The 24,571-nt window shown below is 42.8% G+C and overlaps 1 protein-coding gene across 4 annotated transcripts; it reads right to left on the reverse strand.

The window, feature by feature from the left end:
* Positions 1-195: 195 nt before the first annotated feature.
* sec24c (SEC24 homolog C, COPII coat complex component) lies at positions 196-23,441 on the reverse strand. Of its 4 annotated transcripts, XM_034106869.2 has the most exons (25): positions 23,304-23,441; positions 20,856-21,043; positions 20,531-20,611; positions 19,643-19,769; positions 19,129-19,295; positions 17,879-18,568; positions 17,350-17,492; positions 16,142-16,210; positions 14,545-14,653; positions 14,205-14,332; positions 12,457-12,595; positions 11,593-11,708; positions 8,375-8,499; positions 7,863-8,054; positions 7,666-7,759; positions 7,060-7,176; positions 6,738-6,908; positions 5,385-5,481; positions 5,136-5,281; positions 4,829-4,967; positions 3,654-3,772; positions 2,817-2,996; positions 1,688-1,873; positions 1,378-1,467; positions 196-522 (listed from the first exon to the last, which is right to left on the reverse strand). In XM_034106869.2, exons 2-25 carry the CDS (start codon positions 21,022-21,024, stop codon positions 382-384), a joined length of 3,735 nt encoding a protein of 1,244 aa, XP_033962760.1. In that variant the 5' UTR covers positions 21,025-21,043; positions 23,304-23,441; the 3' UTR covers positions 196-381. The 4 variants fall into 4 exon arrangements, with proteins under 4 accessions (XP_033962760.1, XP_033962762.1, XP_033962761.1 ...); XM_034106871.2 differs by lacking the exon at positions 20,531-20,611; XM_034106870.2 differs by lacking the exon at positions 16,142-16,210.
* Between the last annotated feature and the right edge of the window lie 1,130 nt (positions 23,442-24,571).

The raw sequence follows: 24,571 nt of genomic DNA on the forward strand, positions 1-24,571 counted from the left end.
ACACACACACACACACACACACACACACACACACACACACACACACACACACACACACACACACACACACACACACACACACACACACACACACACACACACACACACACACACACACACACACACACACACACACACACACACACACACACACACACACACACACACACACACACACACACACACACACACACACACACACACACACACACACACACACACACACGTCTGCCAGCTGGCGTCTCAGCTGACAGACAGCAAGGAGAGCTTTAGTTTATTAGGTAAAAAAAAAAAAAAAAAAGATAAAGCGCTTTCTTTCACAAGGAAGGGTAAACCGAGGGAGGGGGGGGGTCATACAGGTGAAGGTGGGAACGTGTAGGTCTAGCTGAGAAGCTGACGGATCTCCTTGTGCATGTGACACAGGAAGTCCACGTATGACGCTCCCCCGCAGACGCTCTTGTCCTCCACCAGGAAGTGCCTGAATATCAGCTCGGCTTTGTCTTCCTGTTTCACCACCATGAGCTGGAAAACAGGAGAGACGGGTGTGTGAGAGCGGGAAGGGGGTCAAACCTGTGCTGTACCATCAGGCGTAAAATACTGCCAAGTAGGGCTGCATTTAGGATTATTTTCTCAATAAATAAACTAATATTCACACATTCTACCGGAGATGAAGTTAAATTCTGCTATAAAACGCCATCCTGTTCTAAACCACATCAAAGATTATTTCTGAAACAGTATGGAGCTCAAATGCTTTTTCTCTTGCAGGTTTATCACAAGGTGAGTTCTTTTTTTATTTACTGCTTTTTAAACACAAGTGCTCTCCAGTAGAGTGTTAGCGAGGCTTGCTAATGTAAACAAAGACAAGATTACGTCCAAAACACGTCAGGCATTGTTTCTGATAGCAACTTTCTGTGGGTCCGCTGCAAATGTTGACGTGAGTTCGGATGGAATCTGCACATATGTATGTATAAAAGACATCGCAAAGTGCATTTTGCATGATAGGTCCCCTTTAAGTAATGTTTTCTGTATAAAAAAATGCCCATCATAACTTCCATTTCCATAAGCCAATTGTTGAGAACGTACATTATCCAAAATGTTATTTGCAATCTTGAAAACACTCCACTTGGGTTAAATATGTAATGTTTATTTTTAGACCAATCTCCTGTCTGGCATCTTTTGTGAAAATGAAAAAAATGTTTTTGTAGAAAACCATGTTTATATACAATATATACGTAAGGCATCAAAAAATAAGTATTTTTGTTGGTATTGATGTTGAAACTCAGCCGCCACATTGGCACAGACATCAGATATTTTTCATTTCAACGAGGCAGGACAAAGAGTTGAAGAGAGCTGTAATGAGTAAAATAAAAGGTTTACCTTCATGTATCGTGATCGCTCTGCTCTGAAGGATTCGATGATCTCTCTGAGTCTCTGAGAGAAGGGGTTGTCCAGCTCTGGAAGACTAGTCTGAAACGGAAGAAGTTATTTATGATATATTGTGTAATAAAGTGGAAACAACCTGCTATACTATGTACTATACTGATGAAGTAACAAAGGAAATAAAGCATTATACATTAGAGAAGACGGCCACTTGGTTACAATTAGACAAGAAACACAGGATTAATGTGCAGGCAGTGGCTCAGTCAGCTAAGCTCCACAACATGTGAGCAGCTCTGCGTCCTCTCACCAGGCTCGGCTCTATCTGGCTGAAGTTCGTCGTGCCGAAGATGTTGAGCAGCAGCTCCTGCTGGACGCTAGCCCCCACCCACAGGAAGAGGTGGAGCCCCGTCTCCAGGAGGTACACTCCGCCTTTCGACAGCCTCTCCTCAGAGTCCCTCACCGCCATCGGCAACGACCCGGTTTCCAACTTCGCCTTGTGAAGTCAAAGAGGAGGAAGAATATTAGAGCAACATGTTGGTGTTCCATCTGCTGATCACACAAAGCATTTAGCCTCAAACAGCTGATCTCTGACAGGAGAATTGTACTTGATGGCAGAGACAAACACAAAGGCTTGAGGGCCCTCGGGTAAAGATATATATGATGTATGTATTTAATATTGCCTTTTTGCAGCTAAAAAAGATGAAACTTAGAATAAAAAACTAATAGAAATGAATAAAAAGCTCCAAAAAAGAGCATTAAAATACAACTTTTCAGAGTGTGCAAAGCTTACAGGTTAAAGCTTAGTTTTAAATATCGTTGGGGCTCACTGAACTGTAAAGTAATAAGCACAGGCTAAATGAATGGCTGCCAGTAGCGCTGTGTGAATGAAGGCAGCAATCATATTCAATGCAACCAAGGCAAGAGCACATTTCTAGTGGATTTACTTAGACACGAGACGCTGCTTTAACACAGGGCTGATTCAGTTTATAATACTGATGACTGGATGAGAACATTACAGCGTTCTGATGATACAAATAGTTGTGATGGAGGAAAAGAGCCTTGTGTCTGTTCTTTGTTCTATGAGAGCATAGTGATGCAGATATATTTTCAATCTGCTTTAATACTAAAACGGTACTGTGGATCAGACACAGGCTATTATTATATTGAGTACGAGGGAAACAAACACTGTTTTTTGATGGAAATGGATATCAAAGAGTAGCCTTGACACTTTGATGATAACAGAAAAGCCTCTGCCCGTATGAAATGTGATTTACAACGCCACATTTCAACCATTTCTCATCCTGTATACCACATTTACACCCTGGTGATTCAACTTTAAGCTATTCAGTATTCTGTAAAGATCGTGGACATTGGCACTGAGCCAAATAATACCTGACCAAACCTTTGTGTTATTTAGTGTGTGTGTGTGTGGTCACCAGTGGCAGCAGGCGGGGGTAGAAGAAGACGTGGCTCTCGGAGACGTCCATGCAGCTGATCAGCTGCCTCAGGTAGGCCCTGTCGTCCAATGAGATGTCGGCCCCCGGCTGCAACACGTCACTCTTCAGCACGCAGTTCAGATACACCGGCAGCAGTTTCATGCACTCAGGCAGGATCAGCTACACACACACACACACACACACACACACACACACACACACACACACACACACACACACACACACACACACACACACACACACACACACACACACACACACACACACACACACACACACACACACACACACACACACACACACACACACACACACACACACACACACACACACACACACACACACACACACACGTGACGTTAAAGATTCTATTCTTCTATTTAAACCATGTTGACAGCAATCCCTCTTTTGTTCTACATTTTATATTGAGCAACGTAAATGGTCTGTTAATATGTTTGAAGGTAGAAACTAAGATACTTTTGTATTTATATAAATGAAAATACTTATTTATTTTAACCATGGATGTGTCCTGCTCGTCTCTATATTTAATATGTTGGCTAACTATTTTTTATCTGCTATTGCTCTACGGCTGTAAATCTCCCGGCTGCGGGACTTATAAAGGATTTCTAAATTGAAAGTGCATTTGCTCTCTAAATCTATTTCTTTTTTGACTAAAACAAATAATGATCCTGAGCAATCTGAAATTAAATGTACTGTCAAATGGGATCCTGAGAATACATCGGCTTATGTTGCATATTACAGTCATAGGAAGAAGCCCTGTGCAGTGCTGATAAGACGTAGTGAGGGTTGTATTACCTGACCAGCTGATGAGGGGCTCGCACAGTTCTTTCGGTAGCAGGCCAGGATCTGAGCACACTGGTTGATCAAAGTTTCTCTCACCGCCTTAGTGTGGTTGGTTAAGAGGCCTCGGAAAGCTGCAACACACAAACGCTTACATATTAAAATATTGAATATGATAGCCGCATATAATTATCATATAATCAACCACCAGGGACCAGTGTTAAAGGTCTCCTATTATTCTATTTTTAGGCATATATTATAGGTCTCCGATGTATCAAAACACCAAACAGATCATCTATTGTAGCCATGCCTCATACCCCTCTATTTCAGCCCTGTTAGAGAAGTGCTGATTCTGGGTCTGACGCTTTAAATGTAACCCGAGTCGCTGCAGGCCACGCCCATTTGGAGCATGCAAGCTCAAATGCTTTTTACCACAAGGTGAGTAACTTTTATATCCAGCTTTTTTACATATATTTTCTCCAGTACAGCGTTAGCTCTGAGTGTTAGCGATGCCTGCGAATGTAAACACAGACCATATTACTTCCAAAACAAGTCATGCATTGTTTCTGATACAGCAACTTTTCTGATAGGGGAAGATAGGGAAGTGGGCCGAACGAATGTTGACAGGAGTATTTTAATATTTTAGATAATAGATAATATAGGTAGATAATATTTTAGTAAAGTCGTCATGACCGCAGCAAATCTGGATCAGCTCTGTTGTACCCCCGTTTTTAGACATGTGGGTAAGGAGGAAAAGAGAGAAGGTTGTATTTTCTGACACTTGTGAGTCTTCTTACATACCGGGGACACATTTATGTATATAAAGACATAACAAAGTGACAATAGGTGACCTTTAAGTAATAAAAGGCTTGTAACATGCAACTTTAAAAAAAATGTCCTCTCTTAAAGAAAACCATTTTACAGCTTCCTTTCTCCGTTGGATGGGGAGTGCCCTGCTTCAGTCTTACAGAGCTGCAAACATTCCTCCCGGCATGCCGAGAGGAACAGGTGCAGCTTCCTACTGTTGGACAATTTGCAGCTCCACTGAAGCAGCTGGGGATGGCTTGATAGTATTTATAGAAAATGTGACTCATTCCTTTCTCCACTCATAACTTGTTGAGACTTTTTAGAGCACAATCGTGGACATTTGCATTCCGCGCTCTTTGGATTGAATGAGAGCGGGTCCTCACCGTATTTGGAGAAGAAGTTGATGATTGTGTCCGTCTCACAGTTGCGGTAGAGGTCGGCCAGCTGAGAGCAGCAGTTGACCGCCATGTTGTGGACGCGGAGACGCCTCTGCCCGCTGCAGCTGGTGTACAGCACGGCGCACTGCGGGGGCGAACAGGGGTCAGATTAACAGACTGATTGATTGGATGTCAGATTAGGTGGCTCCGACCACTACAGAACTAATCTGAGCCACTGCTGTTAGGAAGTACTCAATGCAAAGTCTGGATTTTGAAACTATAAAAAATGTGTTTATTTGATTTTTTTGCACACCTGCATGAGGGCCCCCGTCTCCTCGCTGAGCTTGTCGTCGTGTTTGAACTCCACAGTGATGGCCTTGTCGCAGTCCAGGCCTGCTAGCTCCACGTCTGTGGTGTTGCTCATGAAGAAGGAGCCGAAGAAGTCTGTCGCCCGGATACCTGAGGGGAGGGGAGGCAGGAGAGGGACATTCAGGAAGTCAGGTGTGATAAATATCAAGACGGGACTGGCATTCTGTTTTGATTTCAGGTGGACGAGCCTCACCTGTGCTGGTTCGCACCCTCATGACGGCGTCAAAGCCCACTAGTTTCTGAACGTCTCGCCTCAGATCGTTCAGGAATCGCTCCCTGTCCGACTCAGCCTGGGAATAACAAAACACACCATGAGTTACACACCACAGCTACGTTTAACAGTGTCAAATAATCTAGCTGGTATTTTAACAAATCAGAGCATTATAGAGCAGGGTATATGCAGGAATCCTGAAGTCAAATTTAATACCTTTTAAGACCTTTTTTAAGACCCTTTCCATACATTTTAAGACCTCATCGCAACTTCGAGTTCTAACCGGTTACATTGGCGACACACTTTATCTCACATTTACTATTGATTGTAAGATAGCACAACTAAACAGAGTGCAGACAGACTACTGAAGACTCCTCTTCACATGAACTTCAACCTCTCTGTGAAGGTCAGGGTTAATGCAGCATGCTGCTTTGTTGCTTCTGTGTTCTTTCATTCCAGTAGAACTCCCCAGAAACCAGTAGAAACCAGTATTTGACCAATAAACAAAACAATTGACAACACTTTGAAATATTAAATATTAAACTTTGGTGAGCTTCAGCGGGGTAATGCCATATAGGAGCTCCCTCACAAATACCCAGGGGTTACATTGGGCTGGGGCTGTCCGGGGCCAAGCCTGGCACATAGGACGATGCTCTCACGTCATCCCCCTCACACATTTGTCATATGTTTACAAAAAACAATATATATGTTAAGACTTTTCTCATTCTTAATATAGACTATATTTAGGGTAGATATGTGTTGACCTTACTTTAAAATAGCAGATCTCTGTGACCGGATATAGTTTGGCTTAGACCCCGGCCCCACGAGGGGCCTCATACAGAAAAATTGCAAAAAGTAGTACGTATGTAATACATATGCCAGGCCTGTAAGTGGCGCTGCTGCCGCCACAAAATACACCAAAAGCAGCGAAGAAGACCCCGGAGCATGGTTGTCATGGTCGCCCTTCTGTTTATTCTCCGCGGTGGACGGCGTGTTCTCCTGCTGTATATCTCTCAGGTAGTCCACCAGCAGATAAACACCCCCCCCCCCCCCCCCCCCACAGAGCGGAGCAAGGCAACGAAACTTCAAATAAGAAGCATGGGGCCACCTTGAGGGGGTTTCCCGACATGTTGTTTCAGTAAATTAAAGGGTGTTTCATGTTGTCGTTGCTGTGGACCTTCTTAATACCTTGGAAAATGCAGTTTAATACTTTTTAATAGCCTTAATTTTCGCTAAATTGATTTATCAACTTTTAATACTTTTTAAGACCCCGCGGACACCCTGTAGAGGCTCCAGTGGATCATAAAGCTGGGGTTGCCACATACTTCCCCTCACCTGGAAGTATGTGTATTTGTAGATGGAGCCTCCAGTGGAGACAGGAACCACTCCTAACGTGGCAACGTCCACGTACTGGTTGGGGAAGAGGAAGAGATCCACACAACAACCCTGCGCTACACACTCCTTAGCCAGGGTGTTGTAGAAACCCGCCTGAGACTGGAACAGAGACTGAGGAGGACAGGGAAGGACAGGAAGTCAGTGTGGAATCGTTCACTAATATGTGAAAATGTTGCCCTAAATAAATGACAGATACATATTAAGCTGTAACATACAACATATAAAATGTCCAACACAAGTGAATATAAAATAAACTGGCAACCTTCTCCTTATCGGTCCCAACTAGCTTCTTGTCTTCTCTGTTCTTCAGTTTTCCCGGAGCCTCTGCGATGGGCAGAGAGGTGTGGAACACAAACAGCTTCCCTGAACAGTCTGCAGCCTGAGGAGGGACACACAACGTCATACAGATCATCAGGCATGGCAGCAGACTTCAAACACCAGCGCGGCCTGATCACCACTCTAATCCACCATATTGTTTTTGGTTTGAATAACTGGTGGAACGCCACAAACAGGGCTCAATAGTAAGCTTTGTATGTTAGTAAGGGTATCTTTGGGTCCTTCCTTAAGGAAATGTGAAGGTTATTGACTTAAAACAATGCCATTTCCACATTATGTCTGGACCATTATTATGCTATAGGTCAAACTAAATGATAAACTTGTCAAAGTTAAATCATTATTTTAGTATCGATAAGCAGAAACGTTCAAATAATGTTTCTTCAATTACACTTTTTCACAAATAGGCCAAGAGAAACCTAATTTGAATAAAACCATTTTTTGACGTCCTGTTTTCCAGTTTGGAAATCTGAAAAACATGGATAAACCGGGAAAAATCTTATCCCTGTAAATGTAAGTGGCATTATGTGCTGACCTTGAGTGCCTCCAGTCCCGCCTGGATGACGGGTCCAAACACTGTCTCCGTCTCCCTGGTGTCCGCAAACATCTCTGGGATCTGGTCCAGCAAACTGGAACATCACAAACAGTGTGTGAGCAAACCCGATCCATTTGTCTGTCCTTACACACCTTATTCATATGTCAACGTGTGTGTGTCAGGTTTTTTGTACCCACCTCTCGATAACTTGCCGGCTCTCGTTGACATTGACCAGGAAGCCGTCGAGCAGAGGCACAAACATGTCCGACACATCCGACACCACCAACATCTGCGGCTGGGCCAGGCTGGACTTTACGTTGTAGAAGTGCAAAACCTTGTTGTAAGTGACGAAACCCACCCGCACCACGGAGTCCATTTCTGGGTTCTCCCTAGACGCAGAAACGGTTGGGGAGAGGGAAAATAGTTAGGTTTGTATTTTCTGACAGTAGTGAGAGTATAAACTGTCTTTTAAAAAAATCCCCCTCATAAGAGGAAGTGTTCCTTCCTTCCTCTTTATCTCCTCTATTTGCTTCCTTGCCTTTCGCTCCCTTTTTCTTGTGCTTTCTCCACATCTTCCTATTCTATCCTTCAAATTGGATCTTTCAATCAGTCTCTTCTTCACTAGTTTCCCTTCTCTCCTCTCTTCTTCCTTCCCTGCTTGTTTTTCTTTCCTCTTGTATATATTTTGTGTGTGTATGTGTCCGAGTACCTGGGCAGGTAGTCGAGGAGGGTCTTTAGTTCCTGGCACACGATGTTGACCATGCCGCACTTCACAGCGTTGTAGGACACATCAATGAGGAAGATGAAGGCTGGAGGCTGAGGGATCTTGTTGTTCTGTTACAGAAGAGCACACAGTTTGTATTAAGTCACGCGTAAATGATCTAGAATATGGTGTGTTACATATGAGTACCATATTAACAGAACAGACAGGTTCTTATATTCAACTCTTTGATTGTCTGAGAAGCATTCAATGAGTGTTTCAATGACATTTACTATATATGGCAATAAGCCAAGTGCAAAACCTGTATCTAAAATGTCATGTTTAGTTTGAATTTAAATCACCAAGAAAAATGCTTTAAAACAACTATAAGGCCTAAATATTCAAATTCAATCTCATTCAAATCAATTGAAAACTGTGTGTGGGCACATTACTCTAATAACTAAATTGGTTAAAACTAAACCAATATGTACCCAGTATCCCTCAGGGTAACATGACTGTATTGTTAGGATGCTCTACGACAGTGGTCGCCAACCAGTTGATCGCGATCGACCGGTCGATTGTGAGTGTGGTAGATTACAAAAAAAAGTAACAAAAGAAAGAAAAATAAAATAAAAATAATAATGTTTGAAAAATACGTTTTTAGATGTAAACCTATTATCCACCACCCTGTTAGCAGGTGCCACTTGATTGACGTATATTTGAGACACCGCAATAATATAATACATTAACCGTGCTTTACGTGAACCTCATCATGACACAAGAGAGGACGCCAGGACTGCAATTTCCCGTGTTCAGTGAATGCAACAGAGGCAAGTTGTGACAGTTTACTTATTTAGGTTATTTGGGGTGCCAGTCAGGTCTCTCTCCTGATGTTCCAGATTTGGCTAGTCAGTCAGTTTTTGTAAATCTGCACAAAGGTGTATACATCTCACTGTAAACACCCAACATTGAATGACATTAAAATATAAGAAAGGACACAACTCAAAAGCATAATCACAAATAGTAAGTGTATTTTTGAATACCCCCCAAACAATTCGTCTTCCCACAGTTCAATGTTAAATCCAAAACGTTCCACTCTGGGTGTCCTTCAAAATAAATAAAACAGTCAATTACCACAGGAGAATTTCAGTCGGTTTTAGCAATCCAGTCCTGGTTTTTAAGGTTTTGTGAGATGAGCGGCTCCTTTCAGCTTTGTACACAATAATCCAGGAACGTGAAGCAAGGGTATGATGACGGATGACGGTGGACCAGACAAACGGTACGGACTTTAAACGACCTAACTGCTGGTTGCTAACAGATGAGCGTGTTACTCCGCCGATCCCTCTTGCTGCACACACCCCTTTCCCTTCCGGCTCCGTCTAACTAAATAGGGGGAAAGGGAAATGGAGGCGCCAACCAACAGCATATCACTGGCTGGGTGGGCGTTACCGTGAGTGACTACCGGTCACATAAACACCGGTTGTTACAAAGTCACCAGACCAATCAGAGAGTTGCATGGAAATACACGTGTACTTGTGTCATTCAAGCTCGGCTCTGTGTGTGTGTGTGTGTGTGTGTGTGTGTGTGGCAATAGCGCATTTAGTGTGATTGATAGAGGGAGAGGGAGGGAGAGAGAGAGAGAGAGAGAGAGAGAGAGAAAGAGAGAGAGAGAAAAAGAGAGAGAGAGAGAGAGAGAGAGAGAGAGAGAGAGAGAGAGAGAGAGAGAGGGACCGGTGCTAGCGGGGGCCGTGATGTTAGCATCTGGTTAGCTAGCTGCACTAACGGACATAAGGAGCTGTTTCCACAACAAGCTTGAGGAGAGTCCTCCCCTGTCAGACTGAGGGGCTCAGGTGAGCTAAAGGACTCTGAGTGTTTAGAACGGTTTTGTCACGAATTATTCAAAAGATTATTTCCGCGGCATGATCATTATACAAACAAGAAGAGAATGAAAAACAGGTATGAAATACTATATGGCAGTAAAACAAGAATATAGTTTAAAAGGGGAGTGATTTGTAAAATATCCATAAAGAAAAAGAAAATCTGTTTACAGTTCTGTTTCATATGGGTGCTGAGAGAGGTATCCATAGATCTCTTCATGTTGCTCTCAAAGTGCACCAGATTGATGCTTTCAACTTCAATATTTAAAAAAAAAAATCTTCCCGGTGGAGCATGCCCCCGGACCCCCCATAGAGGAGGTGAGGACCTAGAGGAGGTGCGGACCCCCCTAGAGGAGGTGAGGTCCACCCCCCACTCATAAAAAAATAGCACTTTACCCCTGCCTTTATGCCGTGAGCTGATTATGGAGCCTTCATTGTAACAGTAATTCAGATGCAATTAGCCTATATAAAAGGCCTCAAATTGGAAGCACTGTCTGGGCCGTCTTTTTCACTCAATTCTGCAATAGGTAGATCTCGCCTTTCACTTAGGCCAAGGTCGGTGATCTTGGGCTTAAAAAGGTTGGTGACCACTGCTCTACGAGAAATCATTTAAAACTGAATGCAGATGAAATAAAAAGTAAACCAAACTGTTGGGGAATATTTCCCAAGGCCCATAACTTTGACCCAGTTTATCAGTTCAAACTGTCCTGACTGAGCACACGCACCTCGTAACCTTGGCTGCTGTGCTCTCAGTGTTCTGTCTCCCTGTTCCTGCCTGTTGGCGTCAGTTGATAGAGGTGTTATGATTTTATCTTGTTATGCAGCATGTTGATGATGCTCTCAGAACTAGCTAAATACAGGGGTCTGGGGGAGAGTTCTTCAGAATTGACGTGGCAACTCTACCGTGCAGTCAGATCGTGGCTGCTGTGACTTGTGATGTGAATTCTCCGGCCGAAGCTCCAAATAAACCATCAGTGTTTGACATCAAAGCTCCTGCTCTTCCCGTGTCTCTTTCCAGAGTCGGTGACTCCCACTGCATTGCTACACAGAAGTTTCCCTTACACAAGCCACTTTCAGGAAGACTTTGCTTCTATGACTTAATTGGAATATGACTAGCTCTTTCTGCAGTTATTTGTTAATGGCTGTGTTTATTATTGTGTCATTCTGACCTGTGATAACATTAATGAAACCAGATCCTATTACAGATAATGACTGGTGGAGATCACTGAAGGGAACCCTGGGTAAACATTCCTCTGCAGAAGAACTTTATACTACTCAAACAGAGATCTGGGAACAATGATGGTTGCACAATCTGAGTCCAAAGGTGGCTTTCCTGCAGGAAGGACCTACCTTACAGTAGTCGACAGTGGCCATGAACTCGTAGCTTCCCAGTGAGAGCTCCGGCCGGTCGTAGCAGTCCACCCTCTTACCAGTGTGGTCCAGATGCTGGAAGTAATGTGGAGGCACTGCGGGAAAAGAGGAGGAAGGGCAATCAGTACAGTGATTTTAATTTAACGGTCTCCTATGATACTATTTTACGCATATATTACAGATCTCACATATATCAAAAATATGTCTCTGAAGTGTTTTGCTCCAAATACCAACAGATCACCCATTCTCGCTGTGCCTCATACCCCTCTATTTCAGCCCCGTTAGAGAAGTGCTGATTCTGGGTCTGTAGCTTTAAATGTAACCCGAGCTGCTGCTGGCCACGCCCCTTTGGAGCATGCATGAGCTGTCCTCTGGGAAGAGAGAGGTTTCTACCCAGATCCTCAGCTAAATTCTGCTGTGATTAAACGCCATAATATGTTCCAAACCACATCAAGGATTATTTCTGAAACAGTATGTTGCGGGTTTCCCACAAGGTGAGTTTCTTTTTATATCCTGAATCTTTACACATACTCTCTCCAGTACAGCGTTAGCTCTGAGTGTTAGCGGTGCTTGCTAATGTAAACACAGACCATATTATGTCCAAAACACGTTTCCGATAGGGCCGTTTTATGACGACATTTTAGTAATGTCGTCATGACCGCAGCAAATCTGGATCAGCTCCGTTGTACCCCATTTTTTTTTTTTAGATGTGGGTTGTATTTTCTGACACTTTGTGATTCTCCTTACATACTGGGGACACATAATTATGTATAAAAGACATCAAAAAGTGCCTTTTGCATAATAGGTGACCTTTAAGGAATACACAAACAGACACAAACTCACCCTCTGTGAGGCAGCTGCAAAAGCCACACTGGAAGCGCCGCCCTCCCTCTATAAATTGCATGTACGGACACATGTAGGCCTTGCAGCGGTTGCAGCGGATCGGACCCCCCTCGCCGTGGTCCACCAGGTATGGAGGCGTCTGACAAGAGATACAAGGAAAGGAGTAAGAGGAGTCTTATCCAATAACACGAGACAGACTTCATCTAAACCCTGATGTGGAAAGAATTACTGAGAAAGGAAGTCATGAAGAAACATTTACACCATGTGTTAGATAAAGTGTTTCTTTGACAAAATGATGTAACTGAGTTACACTTGTGTAAAGTGCATAAAACAAGGTCATGCAGCCACTCCCACCTCTGGGATTTTGAGATTATAGCACTGCCACAACCGGCATCCTGTCATAAAAACCTCAGAGGCTGCAGGCATTGCCCTGAAATTAATCCTTTTTCAAATCAGGTTAAGGGTTAAAAAGGTCAGACTGTTATGAAATCTCAGCGGAGGATAGAGCTGCTCGGGGGGGCTCGGATGAAGAGAGACACAAGCAAAGGACGCTTGTTGTTGAGTCAGACAGTAAAGATTAAACTGATTCAATTCATAATTTTCTCTATAAAATAGCTTTTATGTTTTCAAATGTATTTTGAGCACATGTCCAAGGCCAGAATATATTCAGTTTATCGTCAAACATAATAAAGCTAAATCTAGAAAATGTTTGGTTTACTTCAGCCCGAGGTCTTTGTATGGGAACCTGTTCTTTTGCGTCTGGCATAACAACACATATGTATCTTCTTTCTTAAATAAACAGAGAATTCATAATCCTCATTCCGATATAAGCCACCACCCCTTTTCACTTCCTTAAGGTCCTGCTACTGTAATTTACATGCCCCCCCCCCCCCCCCCACGATACATGACTATTATATTGTTACTCATATCATTTAAATTATTATTTTGTCATTTTTCACTCTCTTTTTGTCTAATCCCTCCAACGCACACACATTTGTGTACTACGCTGTCAGTCTCCTTCACATACACTCGCTCATTTTGTTTTCTTTTTTGTCTTCATCTATATTTTGTCATTTTAATCCGTCTTCTGTGTATCTGACTGCGACACTGTACTTGTATGCACTTGTCTTGTAACTCCTTGGTACACGTTTATCTATAAAGCTTTGTTGGGTAAACTCCCGTATTATATCTGCTCTCTGATAACACAGAGAGTTGCAAGCAGCTATTGTCTGAGGTCACATGATGTAGTATTGTTAGACGTGCCAAGAGCTGGACTGTCTTAGGTAAGACAGCTTTTATGTGCGCAGCTCCACTTGCTTGGAACAATCTTCAGCAAGAATTGAAACTGAGCAATCTCATTCCTCTGCATGTTTTTAAAGCTAGGCTAAATGAAATGCTTGCTGATACTATGGGCACTTGTAAATGTCTATAACTATGTATCCTGTAAATATAATGTATAATGTCCTTTATTGTTTTATGTTTCATGTGGAACCTATATGCTGCAGGTCTCCCTTGAAAAAGAGATCTATGATCTCAATGGGACCAATCTGGTTAAATAAAGGTTTGAAATGAAATGAAATATCACTAAATAAAATGTATAAACACAGATAATCTCATAGATGATCTTGTGACATATAAAAACATCTAAAGATCAGACAAAAGAAGAAGAGACTTGTCTACATAGGGATAACAAAGTGTACAAAATCAGGAGAGACGGAAGATAGAGGAGAGGAGGGGGCGTCGCTCACCTCATCTGGGGGCAGCGTGGCGAGGGGCTTGATGACGGCGGCCAGGGGCACCTGAGACTGCTTGGCCATATCGGCCGTGCAGGGCATATTGTAGGCCGTACAGCGAACAAACCTGGGACTGGCATTCCCTGAAGAAAGTCAAAAACTATACATTAATATCAATTTTTTTCAAGGTTAAGTTCTTCAATGTTTTGCAAGTAATTACGTATGGAAAGAAAGTAAAATTAGGGATCATTCTGTGAGAATTTCAACAGATAGTCCTTTTTGCAATATTTGGTTGACTGAAGTGTATGAAAAACACTTCCAGCATCTGCATGCTTTAACAGGAAGTAGAACGTACCTTGGTCTTTGACCTGGAAGTTGGTGGTGACCAGCGGAGGGGCCTGACCTCTGACCCCTGTGGTGAACGGCTCCGTGCTTTTAGCCCTGTCGTCCTCTATTACCTGGATCTAATGGGGGAGGGGGGGAATATATATTTTTACCACTCATGTGTATAGCGTAAAACAAACATGTAAATGTATTGCCACTGAGTATCTCAAAAGTATAAAAGAGGAACATTGAACAAACATGCAGGAGATGACTTCCACACGACCCCTACACACACATCTGCAGCTACTGAACACACACTGAGAACCCATCAACATCTGTGGAAAAAATAGTCAGTCTACGGTGACTCTTCGAGAAGGCGCAGGAATGATGAAGGCATGCCATTAATGCAAGAAATTGTAGGCAAGTGAAACATCACAGGCTTGCATGCAAGACGCAGAGGCTGTCTGAGGACTGACAAACCATAAAAACAAAAGTACTCAAGTTCTCTACACTACGATAGGCTGCGTCAGTCCTGACCGAACACACAAACAACAAAGATAAATGGTGAGGCAGTAAAGGATGACCGTCACACAGCGATTCAATGCAGTGCACATGATGATAAGTAGAGGAAGAATTGACAAACTATCAAATAAAAGTTTGAGGAATTGCTTTAAATGACAACATGTAATTGGGTAATGTACAATTTCTGAAAAGATGCCACAATAAAACACCAAAAGGAAGGTAAAGGTTATACAAGAGCTCCGTGTTAAATGTGTAGGGATACAACATGTTCCTTTTTTAGCTTTAGAGGCGCTGGTTGTCCTTGTTAGACAGAGCCAGGCTAACCCCCTTCAGTCTTTATGCTCAGCTAATTTAGCTGGATACTGCTTATATATCTTGTGTATTATGTGAGTGGTATCAATCATCTTAATCTCGGCAAGAAAGCAAGTAATTGTATTTAAAAAAAAACATACTATTGCTTTTAAACAATGTCTCTTAAACCGGGCTCTCATTTGGACTGCAAACTTTTTTTATTAGGGCAGCACTGCTGTTAAAACACAAAAATGTATCGGTGATAAATGTACAGCAACAGTTGAGAGTAGGGCTGCTCAATTAATCATATTTTAATTACGATTTTGGCTTGCAACGATTATGAAAACAACGTAATCGAAAATAAAACGATTATTTTCCTTTTTTTACATTTTTGTTATGTTTTTGTTTTTCAGTTGAATTATACTTAAAGCTCAGGATAATCAACTGTTAAAAACATACTGTTCACATTCTTTTTTCAATAAATGGATGTTTTCAAAGTAAATGGATAATCGTTTTTAATAATCGTGATATCAATTATTGACTCAAATAAACGAGATTATGATTTTTGCCATAATCGAGCAGCCCTAGTTGAGAGTTCCCTTCCTTTTAGAATAGGGCTACACTGGTGAAACATGGTAATAAGCAGGGATGACTGAGCCATTCACAACATTCTTTCTTCTTCTTTCCAACAACTTTCACATATCCCTGACTCTGAGGGGTGAGGAGAGCAGGCGGGGGGGAAGCTGTGAGTGAGTGCAGGCGAGCGGAGAGGACAGGGTGAAGCGGAGGAAGAGGCAGGCACTCAGGAGACTTACTGGGCTGGGGATAGCGTCTGGATCTATTCTATGTCTTGATTTCTGCACAGCCGGCATGTCAGACGCTTGCTTTACATTCAAAAGATTGTCCAGCAATTTGTGCGAATCAGGACAAAAATAAAATAAAATAAAAAAAGAGTGAAAATATAAAAGTGTGAGAAGAGCGTAGTCAGCAAGACTCTGCTGAGTGGCAGGCGGCATTGTTGTTATTCAGACAGAAACTGATCAGAAGTATTGATTATTGATTAGTGGTATATGTAAATAACAGTCACAAGCACGAGAAGATATAGACACCGGGAGCCTGTTTGACACACATGCTAAACAGCTTTAAATGTAAAGACAAGGTCAAAATATAACTCTTGTACTTTTGTGGTGTAGAAGCTTGGCAATATGTAGATAATCAAAGGGGGGAACATTGCATATACTGTGATATCCAGAAGTGAATGCAATGTCCGAGGACGAGAAAAACAAATGTTTGATTTAATTTTAAGCTAAAAGCACACATTAAAAATCTCTCTTTTTAATTAAAGACAAGTCAGCATTCAAAATGACAAAATGAATACAAAAAACAACAACAGGAGAAATATAGCCACTAAAAGAGTCAAAAAACAAAACCGCTACAGATATTTCAATTCTTCTTTGAAATATTAGTAAAATTGATATAATTCACTAAAACATTGATATCATTTTGTCAAATTAATAATAATATCTAAATTCCTTTTTGACCTATGCATCAGTTATTGACAAACACTTAGGTGGTACATGCAACAACATATACACTCAGTGGCCACTTTATTAGGTACACTTGAACAATTCAATGCCATGAATTCAAAACTTTATAATGTTAAGATTGAGTGAAATGCTACTTGTCTGGCAGGAAGAATAGCTAATATTCGTGCTAACAGAGATCCTAATAAAGAGAAAGAAAGATAGGTGTACAGAACTGCTTTATATCAAGGTGAATGTAATGCAGCTCGGTACACCATTATGTCTTCCATGCTAGATTGAATTGTCATCATTAATAGGCATCAAGTAAATAAAGTGGACACTGAGTGTACATGTCACTTTCAAAACTCGTCTTTGCTCACTACTTCTTACTATCTCAAAACATGGTGTGAAAAACAGAGATGGCCACAGATGTGTGTTTCGCTGTAAACTAAGACATTTGGATTTGAGAAGGACGCGTGTGTTTGTTAGGGTTTGCTCACCGGGCTAGGAATGGCATCTGGGTCGAGTCGCTTCTGTGCAGCGGGAGCAGGAGCGGGCGCTGGTGCAGGAGCTCCGTAGTTTGGTTGACCAGGATAAGGGCCCGCATAGCCAGGCTGAGGGCCCCTCACCTGCCCAAACGCACCTAGAGAAAACCATCACAGGTCTTTTTAGCTACCACATATTGTGAAGGATATTCTGAACAAAATATGACAATATTATTCCGACAATGATCAAAGTATGCTTCAAATAGCTACAAAACATTCTAGAATTACTTTACCTGGCAATTAGTTAAGAAACTAATATTTATATTGCATTACAGCAAGGACACTTTTTTTTCTTCTTAAATAAGGCAAATCATGAGATTCCCTTAAATAAATAAATCATTTTTGAAAATAGCAACAATGTTTAAGTCTTTTCTTCCTTACATGGTAAGTAATAGTCATTATTTGTGTACTCCTCTATCATGAGCATATACTTACAAAACCTTCCAAAAAAATTGCGTTAAAATCGTATGCCTGGTCTCCTCACCGTTCTGCTGGGGGGGGTATCCTCCCTGCATGCCAGGCTGAGGCGGGGGCTGCTGCATGGCCCCCGGGGGACCTGGGGGGCCCTGGGGTCCTGGAGGCAGGTGGTTGCTCTGGGCCATGGAAGTAGGGGGCATCTGAACTCTGGGAGGAGGGGGGCCTGAGTTGTAGGGGGATGGCTGGGATGGAGGGGGCTGCTGTTGGGGTGGCATGGGGCCTGGGTACTGGCCAGGGTGCATGGAGATTTGAGGAGGAAAAGACCCGGCCTGTGAGGAAGGAGGGGGGGCTCTAGGTGGGAAGGAGCCCTGAGCGGGGGGAGGCGGGCCCGAGTTGAAGGCAGGATGGCTGACAGGTGGAGGTGCTGAGGAGAAGGGAGGCTGGGCTGGGGGGAACGACTGCTGGGGCTGGGACATGGGGGGGGCCGGAGCTTGGCTGGGTGGAGACACGGGACCCGAGTAGGAGGAGGGAGGAAAGGTTTGCTGAGAGGAAGGAGGAGGGGGAGGAGCTGTAAACTGCTGCTGGGAGGTGGGGGGAAGAGGAGAGCTGAATGGCTGTTGAGAAGGAGGTGGTGGTCCTCCGTAGTATTGCTGAGGAGCTGCGGGGCCGCTGGGAGGGGGAGGCTGGGTCGGGGCAGCGGACGCAGAGGGGGCGGAGTAGGGGGCACTGACAGGAGGCTGCGAGCTCTGAGGCGCAGCTGAGGAGAGACGGCAGACACTGATTAGTTCCAGGAGACATTAGGGCTGTCATAGGGCCGACCCAACAGTTTATTATGACATTCACATTCTATATCCATATTCTAATGCTGTGCCGGTTTTTAGCATGTTCCTTCATTCTGTTTAAAGCTTGTATTTCTGCACAGTTGCAGATAAAGATAAGGCAACATTCTTTTGATTAGTGTTTTATTATTTGTAGAACAAGATTCCACTGGTGGCTGAGTTTCTAACTTGTGTGATCCAAACAAGTCCAGTCAATTCAAATTGTATTGAATAAAGATAGATATGTACTTGGCAAAATTCACAAAATGTTTTAATGGAAAAATGTTATGTAATCGATATTTGTTGGTGTTAAGCCCCTAAAAAACTATTAATTAACCCCTGCTAAAATAAATTGATTTAATAAAAAAAATACTAAATCCTTCAATACAATAATTCTCTACTAAAAATTGATTTATAACGAGGATTTTGTTGAGGTGATAACGTCATAAAATAGGACAGTAGACCGATACGTTTTGAGTACAAATCCATGCATAGTTACCATATCCTGGCCCTGCAGGAGTCGGCGGTCCAGAAGTGATCTGCATCCCGGTCATCTGGTTAGTGACCTGTTGCATTGTGGGTTGGGCACCGTAGTGTTGGGGATAGCCAGGTTGTGGCCCTGACAGGTTCACAGCTCCCTGATTGTATGGCTGAGACCCAGCCGGCCTGAAAAAAACACAGAAATCTCTCAGTGGCCATGTTATGAGTAAAGGAGTGATCATAAAGTATCAGTGGGTTCTCCAATTAGTTAAGTTGTCTCTATAAGTCCAAGAGGGACGGCCATGCTCTGTCTGTCGCCAACTACGCTGTCAGTCTCCTTCACATACACTCACTAAAAAATAGTTGGGACCGACTGACGCCACATCTTCTATCCCTGATTCAGCTCAAATTAGAAAGCCATGTATCCAAAAATACTGACGGGGTTGAGGAGAAATCTGCTTAAAATAACAATGTTTTATAAAAACCAAGGGCTGAATAAATTTGGGAACAACAATCAATCCACATGTTATTACCTGGGTGGTGCCTGTGTCATAGGTGGGGGGCCATTCTGCATGTCCCCTTGACTGTGACTGTACTGATTATATTGTTGAGGCGATGAAACTGGAGGGGCTCCAGAGGTGGGGGGACCCCTGGCAGGACCTGAAATTAAGAGACAAAAGATTACACAATGCTAAAGGCATAAACATCTCTGCGACACATAATCTGGAATTCATTCTGATACCAAGCTTTCTAATGTAACGAGATTAGAGCAGCAAGCTAAAAATTGCTTTTGGCCAAAGTGGTGCCTGAATACATTTATAGAACTAACTGATTACACTCCTAAACATGGCCTCCAGGGTTAGGAGCACAGACGACATACTGACAGCAGGCCAGCAAACAGCGAGCGGTAAGGGGGTCAGTTAGATTTTGATGCTAAGGCTGGAAATAAACACCAGACATCAGTTATTTTTAGGATATCAGATCAAGTAAGCAACTGTCAGGAAGACAACTTGTCTGTGATTTCTGCTGTATTAATGTTACAGTCATGAGATTAGTTTACAGTAATAAAAAGTAGGGGAGAAGGAAGAAAAAAGGGTGAATTTCACACCTTCTGGAAACTAAAAAACACACAACAAGTGTGTTAAAATGAGAAAATGACCAGTAGGTGCTGAGATTGAATTTCAAACGTGAACAATTAAGCACACATTTTAAGGTTATACTAATGTTTGGTAATAAAAAAAAGGTATGTAACTGGTTGGCTGCTTTGCTTTACAGTCAGTGGTGTCAGGTAAAATCTAATATACGGTACTTTAAGAAAAGAACAAGGCAGAACGAATAATGCCCGTAGGTACAGAGAGGATTCGATGATTGCCGAGCTTGTAGAGTGTGAAATGAGTAAGAAATAGAGAGGAGGCAGTTACCTAAGTCAAGAGGAGAGGAGAGGTCAGAAACTGGGTTGGCAGCCACAGCCTTAGAGGGAAAACTAGAGAAAGGGGAATAACCTGAAATACAAGAAAAGACGGAGAGAAAGGAAAATGCAGAGAGATGTAGGGAAAAGCATAAAGCAATGTGAAGAAATGAGAGGGCAGTCAAGATTCAGATTAGTATGCAGAGGCAGTGCCGTCTCACACATACATGAACAATCACACAGAGAAGGAGTCAGGTAGGATGCTCCTGCAGAGAATCACATCTGACATGGTGGCTCTCACTTCCTCAAGGCAAACCTATTCCGAAGCAGCACTTTACCTTGTGGTGGGGCACCGGGTTGGATGGCTGAAGCAGGGCCGTTGTAGGGCGGGTAGCCAGCGTAGGGTGCGGGGTATCCCCCATCCAGGGGGGCGTAGCCGGGCTGGCCGTAACCAGGCTGGGGCTGGCCGTACGGAGTGGCCATTGGAGTGCGCTGGTTTACATTCATCCTCAGTTCATCCCTAAATCTGGATTAAAGCATGACACAATAAAAAAACATATTGCAACAAATCATAATACAAGCTTGAACCATTTGTCAGGCTCTAAACAGAGATGAACAACAAAGATGACTGGTGTTAAAGCCAGCACGACAGGAGTGTTATTAATGAGAAAGGCTGGTGTGACAGGCGTGGGTTCCTCTCATTCTAAAGATTGACATTCTTTCCAGGAGCAGAGGAGAATCTGCCCACACAGCACACCTTGCTCCATGAGGTAAAAGTGAACTACAGACAGACAGACACAATTGGTCTTAGTTTACTGACGAGGGATACTTCAGATAGTTTGAAGTGGGGGTGTATGAGGTCCTGAGTATGTGTATTACCTATAGTAGATGGTGGTCAGAGAGCCGCCAGTTTGGAAAAAATAAAGTAGTAAGACCACATGGCTTAGCAATGTACTGCCGTGGTAAAAACAAACTGTCAATTTGCTAGTTCTAATAACTAGTTAAAAAGTATTTTAACCAGTAATTTCCCCAGCAGAACATCAAAGAAGTTGGTCTGTTGCTGCCTCGGTCTCCTAGTGTGTTTGTGTTATTATGTGACAAAGTTGTTTGAAAGGCTTCGTCTGGATTTAAAGAAATTACTACTATTTGATAAAGGAGTCTGGTTGCTTTGAAGAAAGAATAAATCACAGCTTCCTCATCAGATCCTAGGCTGCCTGATGGCCTGTTAAAGCATTAAATATTCAAAATATAATGTACTGTACATTTAAATTGATACACCTTGTTTTACATGGGACTCTTTATATGCGACTAAAATACATTTGACTGACAGCCCGTCCACAGCAGTCTATTGATTTGTTTCCATGGATGTTCAGATTTTCCAAAATGGGGGAGTGCCAACGGCCATCTGATGTTGACATCTGATGTAGACGATTAATAATTAATTAATATTTCAAACAATCCACTCTGTCCCTTTAAGGCAAACATGAACCCAACTAAGTTTGCTGTCACATTACACCTGAACCAACAAACAGGAGGAGCAATGCCAACATTTCTTTTTTCCAGAATGAACAGATCTTTGCTCTACAAGTTTCCATGGCCAGAAACATATTAACAATTAACTTAACAAACACACACAACATAAATACTGTTCACGAAACAAACGACCTACAAAGACACAGTACCAACACTGGAATGGACATATGTCTCTCAAAGTGGACCACAACTTAAACCTTACAATTTGAATAATATGAATCAAAACAGACAAACGGTATGATAGTAGCTAGTAGTCTCTCAGCTATTGGGGGAGGTTTAAAGGCCACGTGTGTGTAAAGACAGTCTGTAATGTCTATTGGACTCTTTATGGACCCGAGTAAGGTGTGTACAGGTCATAGGAAAACACCAGGTTCTAACTCAGTGGGACAGTCAACTTTAAGTGCATGGTTACTTCTGCATATGTCAACTTCAACGTTGCTATCAGAAGTTCACAACATGGCGTTGTTTATGCATTTGGCACCTGAAGACTGGGCTTACCTATATGACAGACATGATGACAGAGTGATAAGTATCATCTTACAGAGAAACAGTGGCCAAACGAGCGGGGCTTTAAATAATTCAGCGGTGCAGGTACCACAACGAGAAATACAATCGCTGTAGCCGTACAGCCTTTTAACTAGTGTGTGGGGCCTACTGAGTGACCCACATCTACTCTCCTGACTGGGCTGCATATTTAAGGGATTCAGTTAGCAGTTTCAGTAGAAAGCTATTCAAAACTGGCAAATATTTGAGAATAATATACGTGTGCCAGCTTCGTAGGGGTGAGGAGCGATAGCTGCCAAACTGAGGAAAGCTAGCAGTGTGCTAACGGGAACAACCTCAGTGCCGCAGTACAGTTAGCTGGTTAGCTTAGCTTATGTCAACCAAAACCTCAAAACAGAGTCTGGTTAACAAGCCGTGGCTAACTGTTGGGGGCTTACCAAAACACAATACGGCATATTTGATTCCGTAATTCATGGGGGCTATCTAAGCTTGCTAACGTGAGCAACCACACAGCTTGAATCATGATGACAGCAGCAGTGGTTGAATCAGCTGTGACCAGATCGCCACAACCAGGGACAGCTAATGTTAGCCTACTAGCTTAGCTAGGCTAGTAACCTCCAACTATTTCGCAGAGCGATGCTAGCCCTGCCATAGCAGTAGCTAGCATTAGCAAGCATAGCAACATTCAAGCTCTCACGTCAAGCCGGGCAGGGATGTCACACATTCCCTTGTTTTATATCGAAACCTACCTCCAAAGTGTTGTAAAGTGTAAGGCTATCCTCTGCTTGGAGCAAACGTTGAAACCCGGTGACCGACAAACTGTGAAGTCGATGTCGTCCCGGGGTGTTTCTCACTAATCCCTTCTCGGAATCAGAAGCGGACATTCAGCGGAACTGCTGCAGCGCTGTGCCACGTCCACATCCGGACAGAGAGACTTCCCCCAAACTCACCTCTCCTACCGAGAGCTCCGCTCTGGTGAATAACTGTAAGGAAGCTTTTCTATGAACTCAGGTGTTTAAAATAAAAGTAAGTATGAGTTCGACGTGTTATTGTCTAGCTTGTGTGAAGGTCATTAGAATCTCCTTCAGTGGCAAGTAGGCTATGTGTATGTGTAGCTTATAAGGAATTTGACCCCTGGTGTTTACATTGCTCAGAAATAGACGTAACAGATGGGAACAAGGATAATAAAGCTGAGCAAACAAATGTAATTAATCGACAGGGCTATTATATTTCAGTGATTAGACATAATTAAATACATTTACTCAAGTAAAGTTGTGTGACTGCGGCTGCAATGCTAAGTGACAACATCTGTCCACAGAGAGACAGAAATATAAAAACCTAGCAAAGTATTCAAAAAGGTTTCAGTTCCTGCTGTAGGTGTCTCAAGCAGTACATTTTGCCATAATAAAATACACCCATACTCCCAAGGTGCAAACAATACCAGCGTCGTGTGGGTTTACACCTGTTTGCCATTGACACACATAGCAAGTATAGCTAATCCTTCCAGTCATCTATCAAATAATTATAATGTGACAAGATGAGGCCATCTGAAATTGGCCTAGCTTCACCAACAACTTAAAATCATCCCAGGCCAATATCTGGCTGCCATTTGGCTACATTTTGGGGTGCAAACTGAACCACCTAATGGGACAAATTTGGGCCCAGCTCTTCTTGCAATCAGGTCCATCACTGTAAGACCGAGCAGTATAAGCTTCTTGAAGAATATGGGTTGATTTAACCCAAACATTTATAAAAGTTATTTCACCGCAAATGTTCTGATGACTATGAACTGATTTGTAATATTGTGTATACAGTATTCATCCACTTTGGGTCATATTGGAGATTGTACTCAAATGTTTTTACTGAATCTGTCTGACGTCATCACGTATGTGCTCCGCCCCCGATGTGCCTCACTGCTCTCACCCATGCGTTCGTTCATTTGAGTCCGCCATTATAGCTCCTCTCGGATGAAATCACTCAAACTTCCAGAAGTTTGCCCACGTGCTCTCGAGTCTCA

Source organism: Pseudochaenichthys georgianus, chromosome 19 (genome assembly GCF_902827115.2).
Source record: "Pseudochaenichthys georgianus chromosome 19, fPseGeo1.2, whole genome shotgun sequence".
In the NCBI taxonomy this organism is placed as follows: domain Eukaryota; kingdom Metazoa; phylum Chordata; class Actinopteri; order Perciformes; family Channichthyidae; genus Pseudochaenichthys; species Pseudochaenichthys georgianus.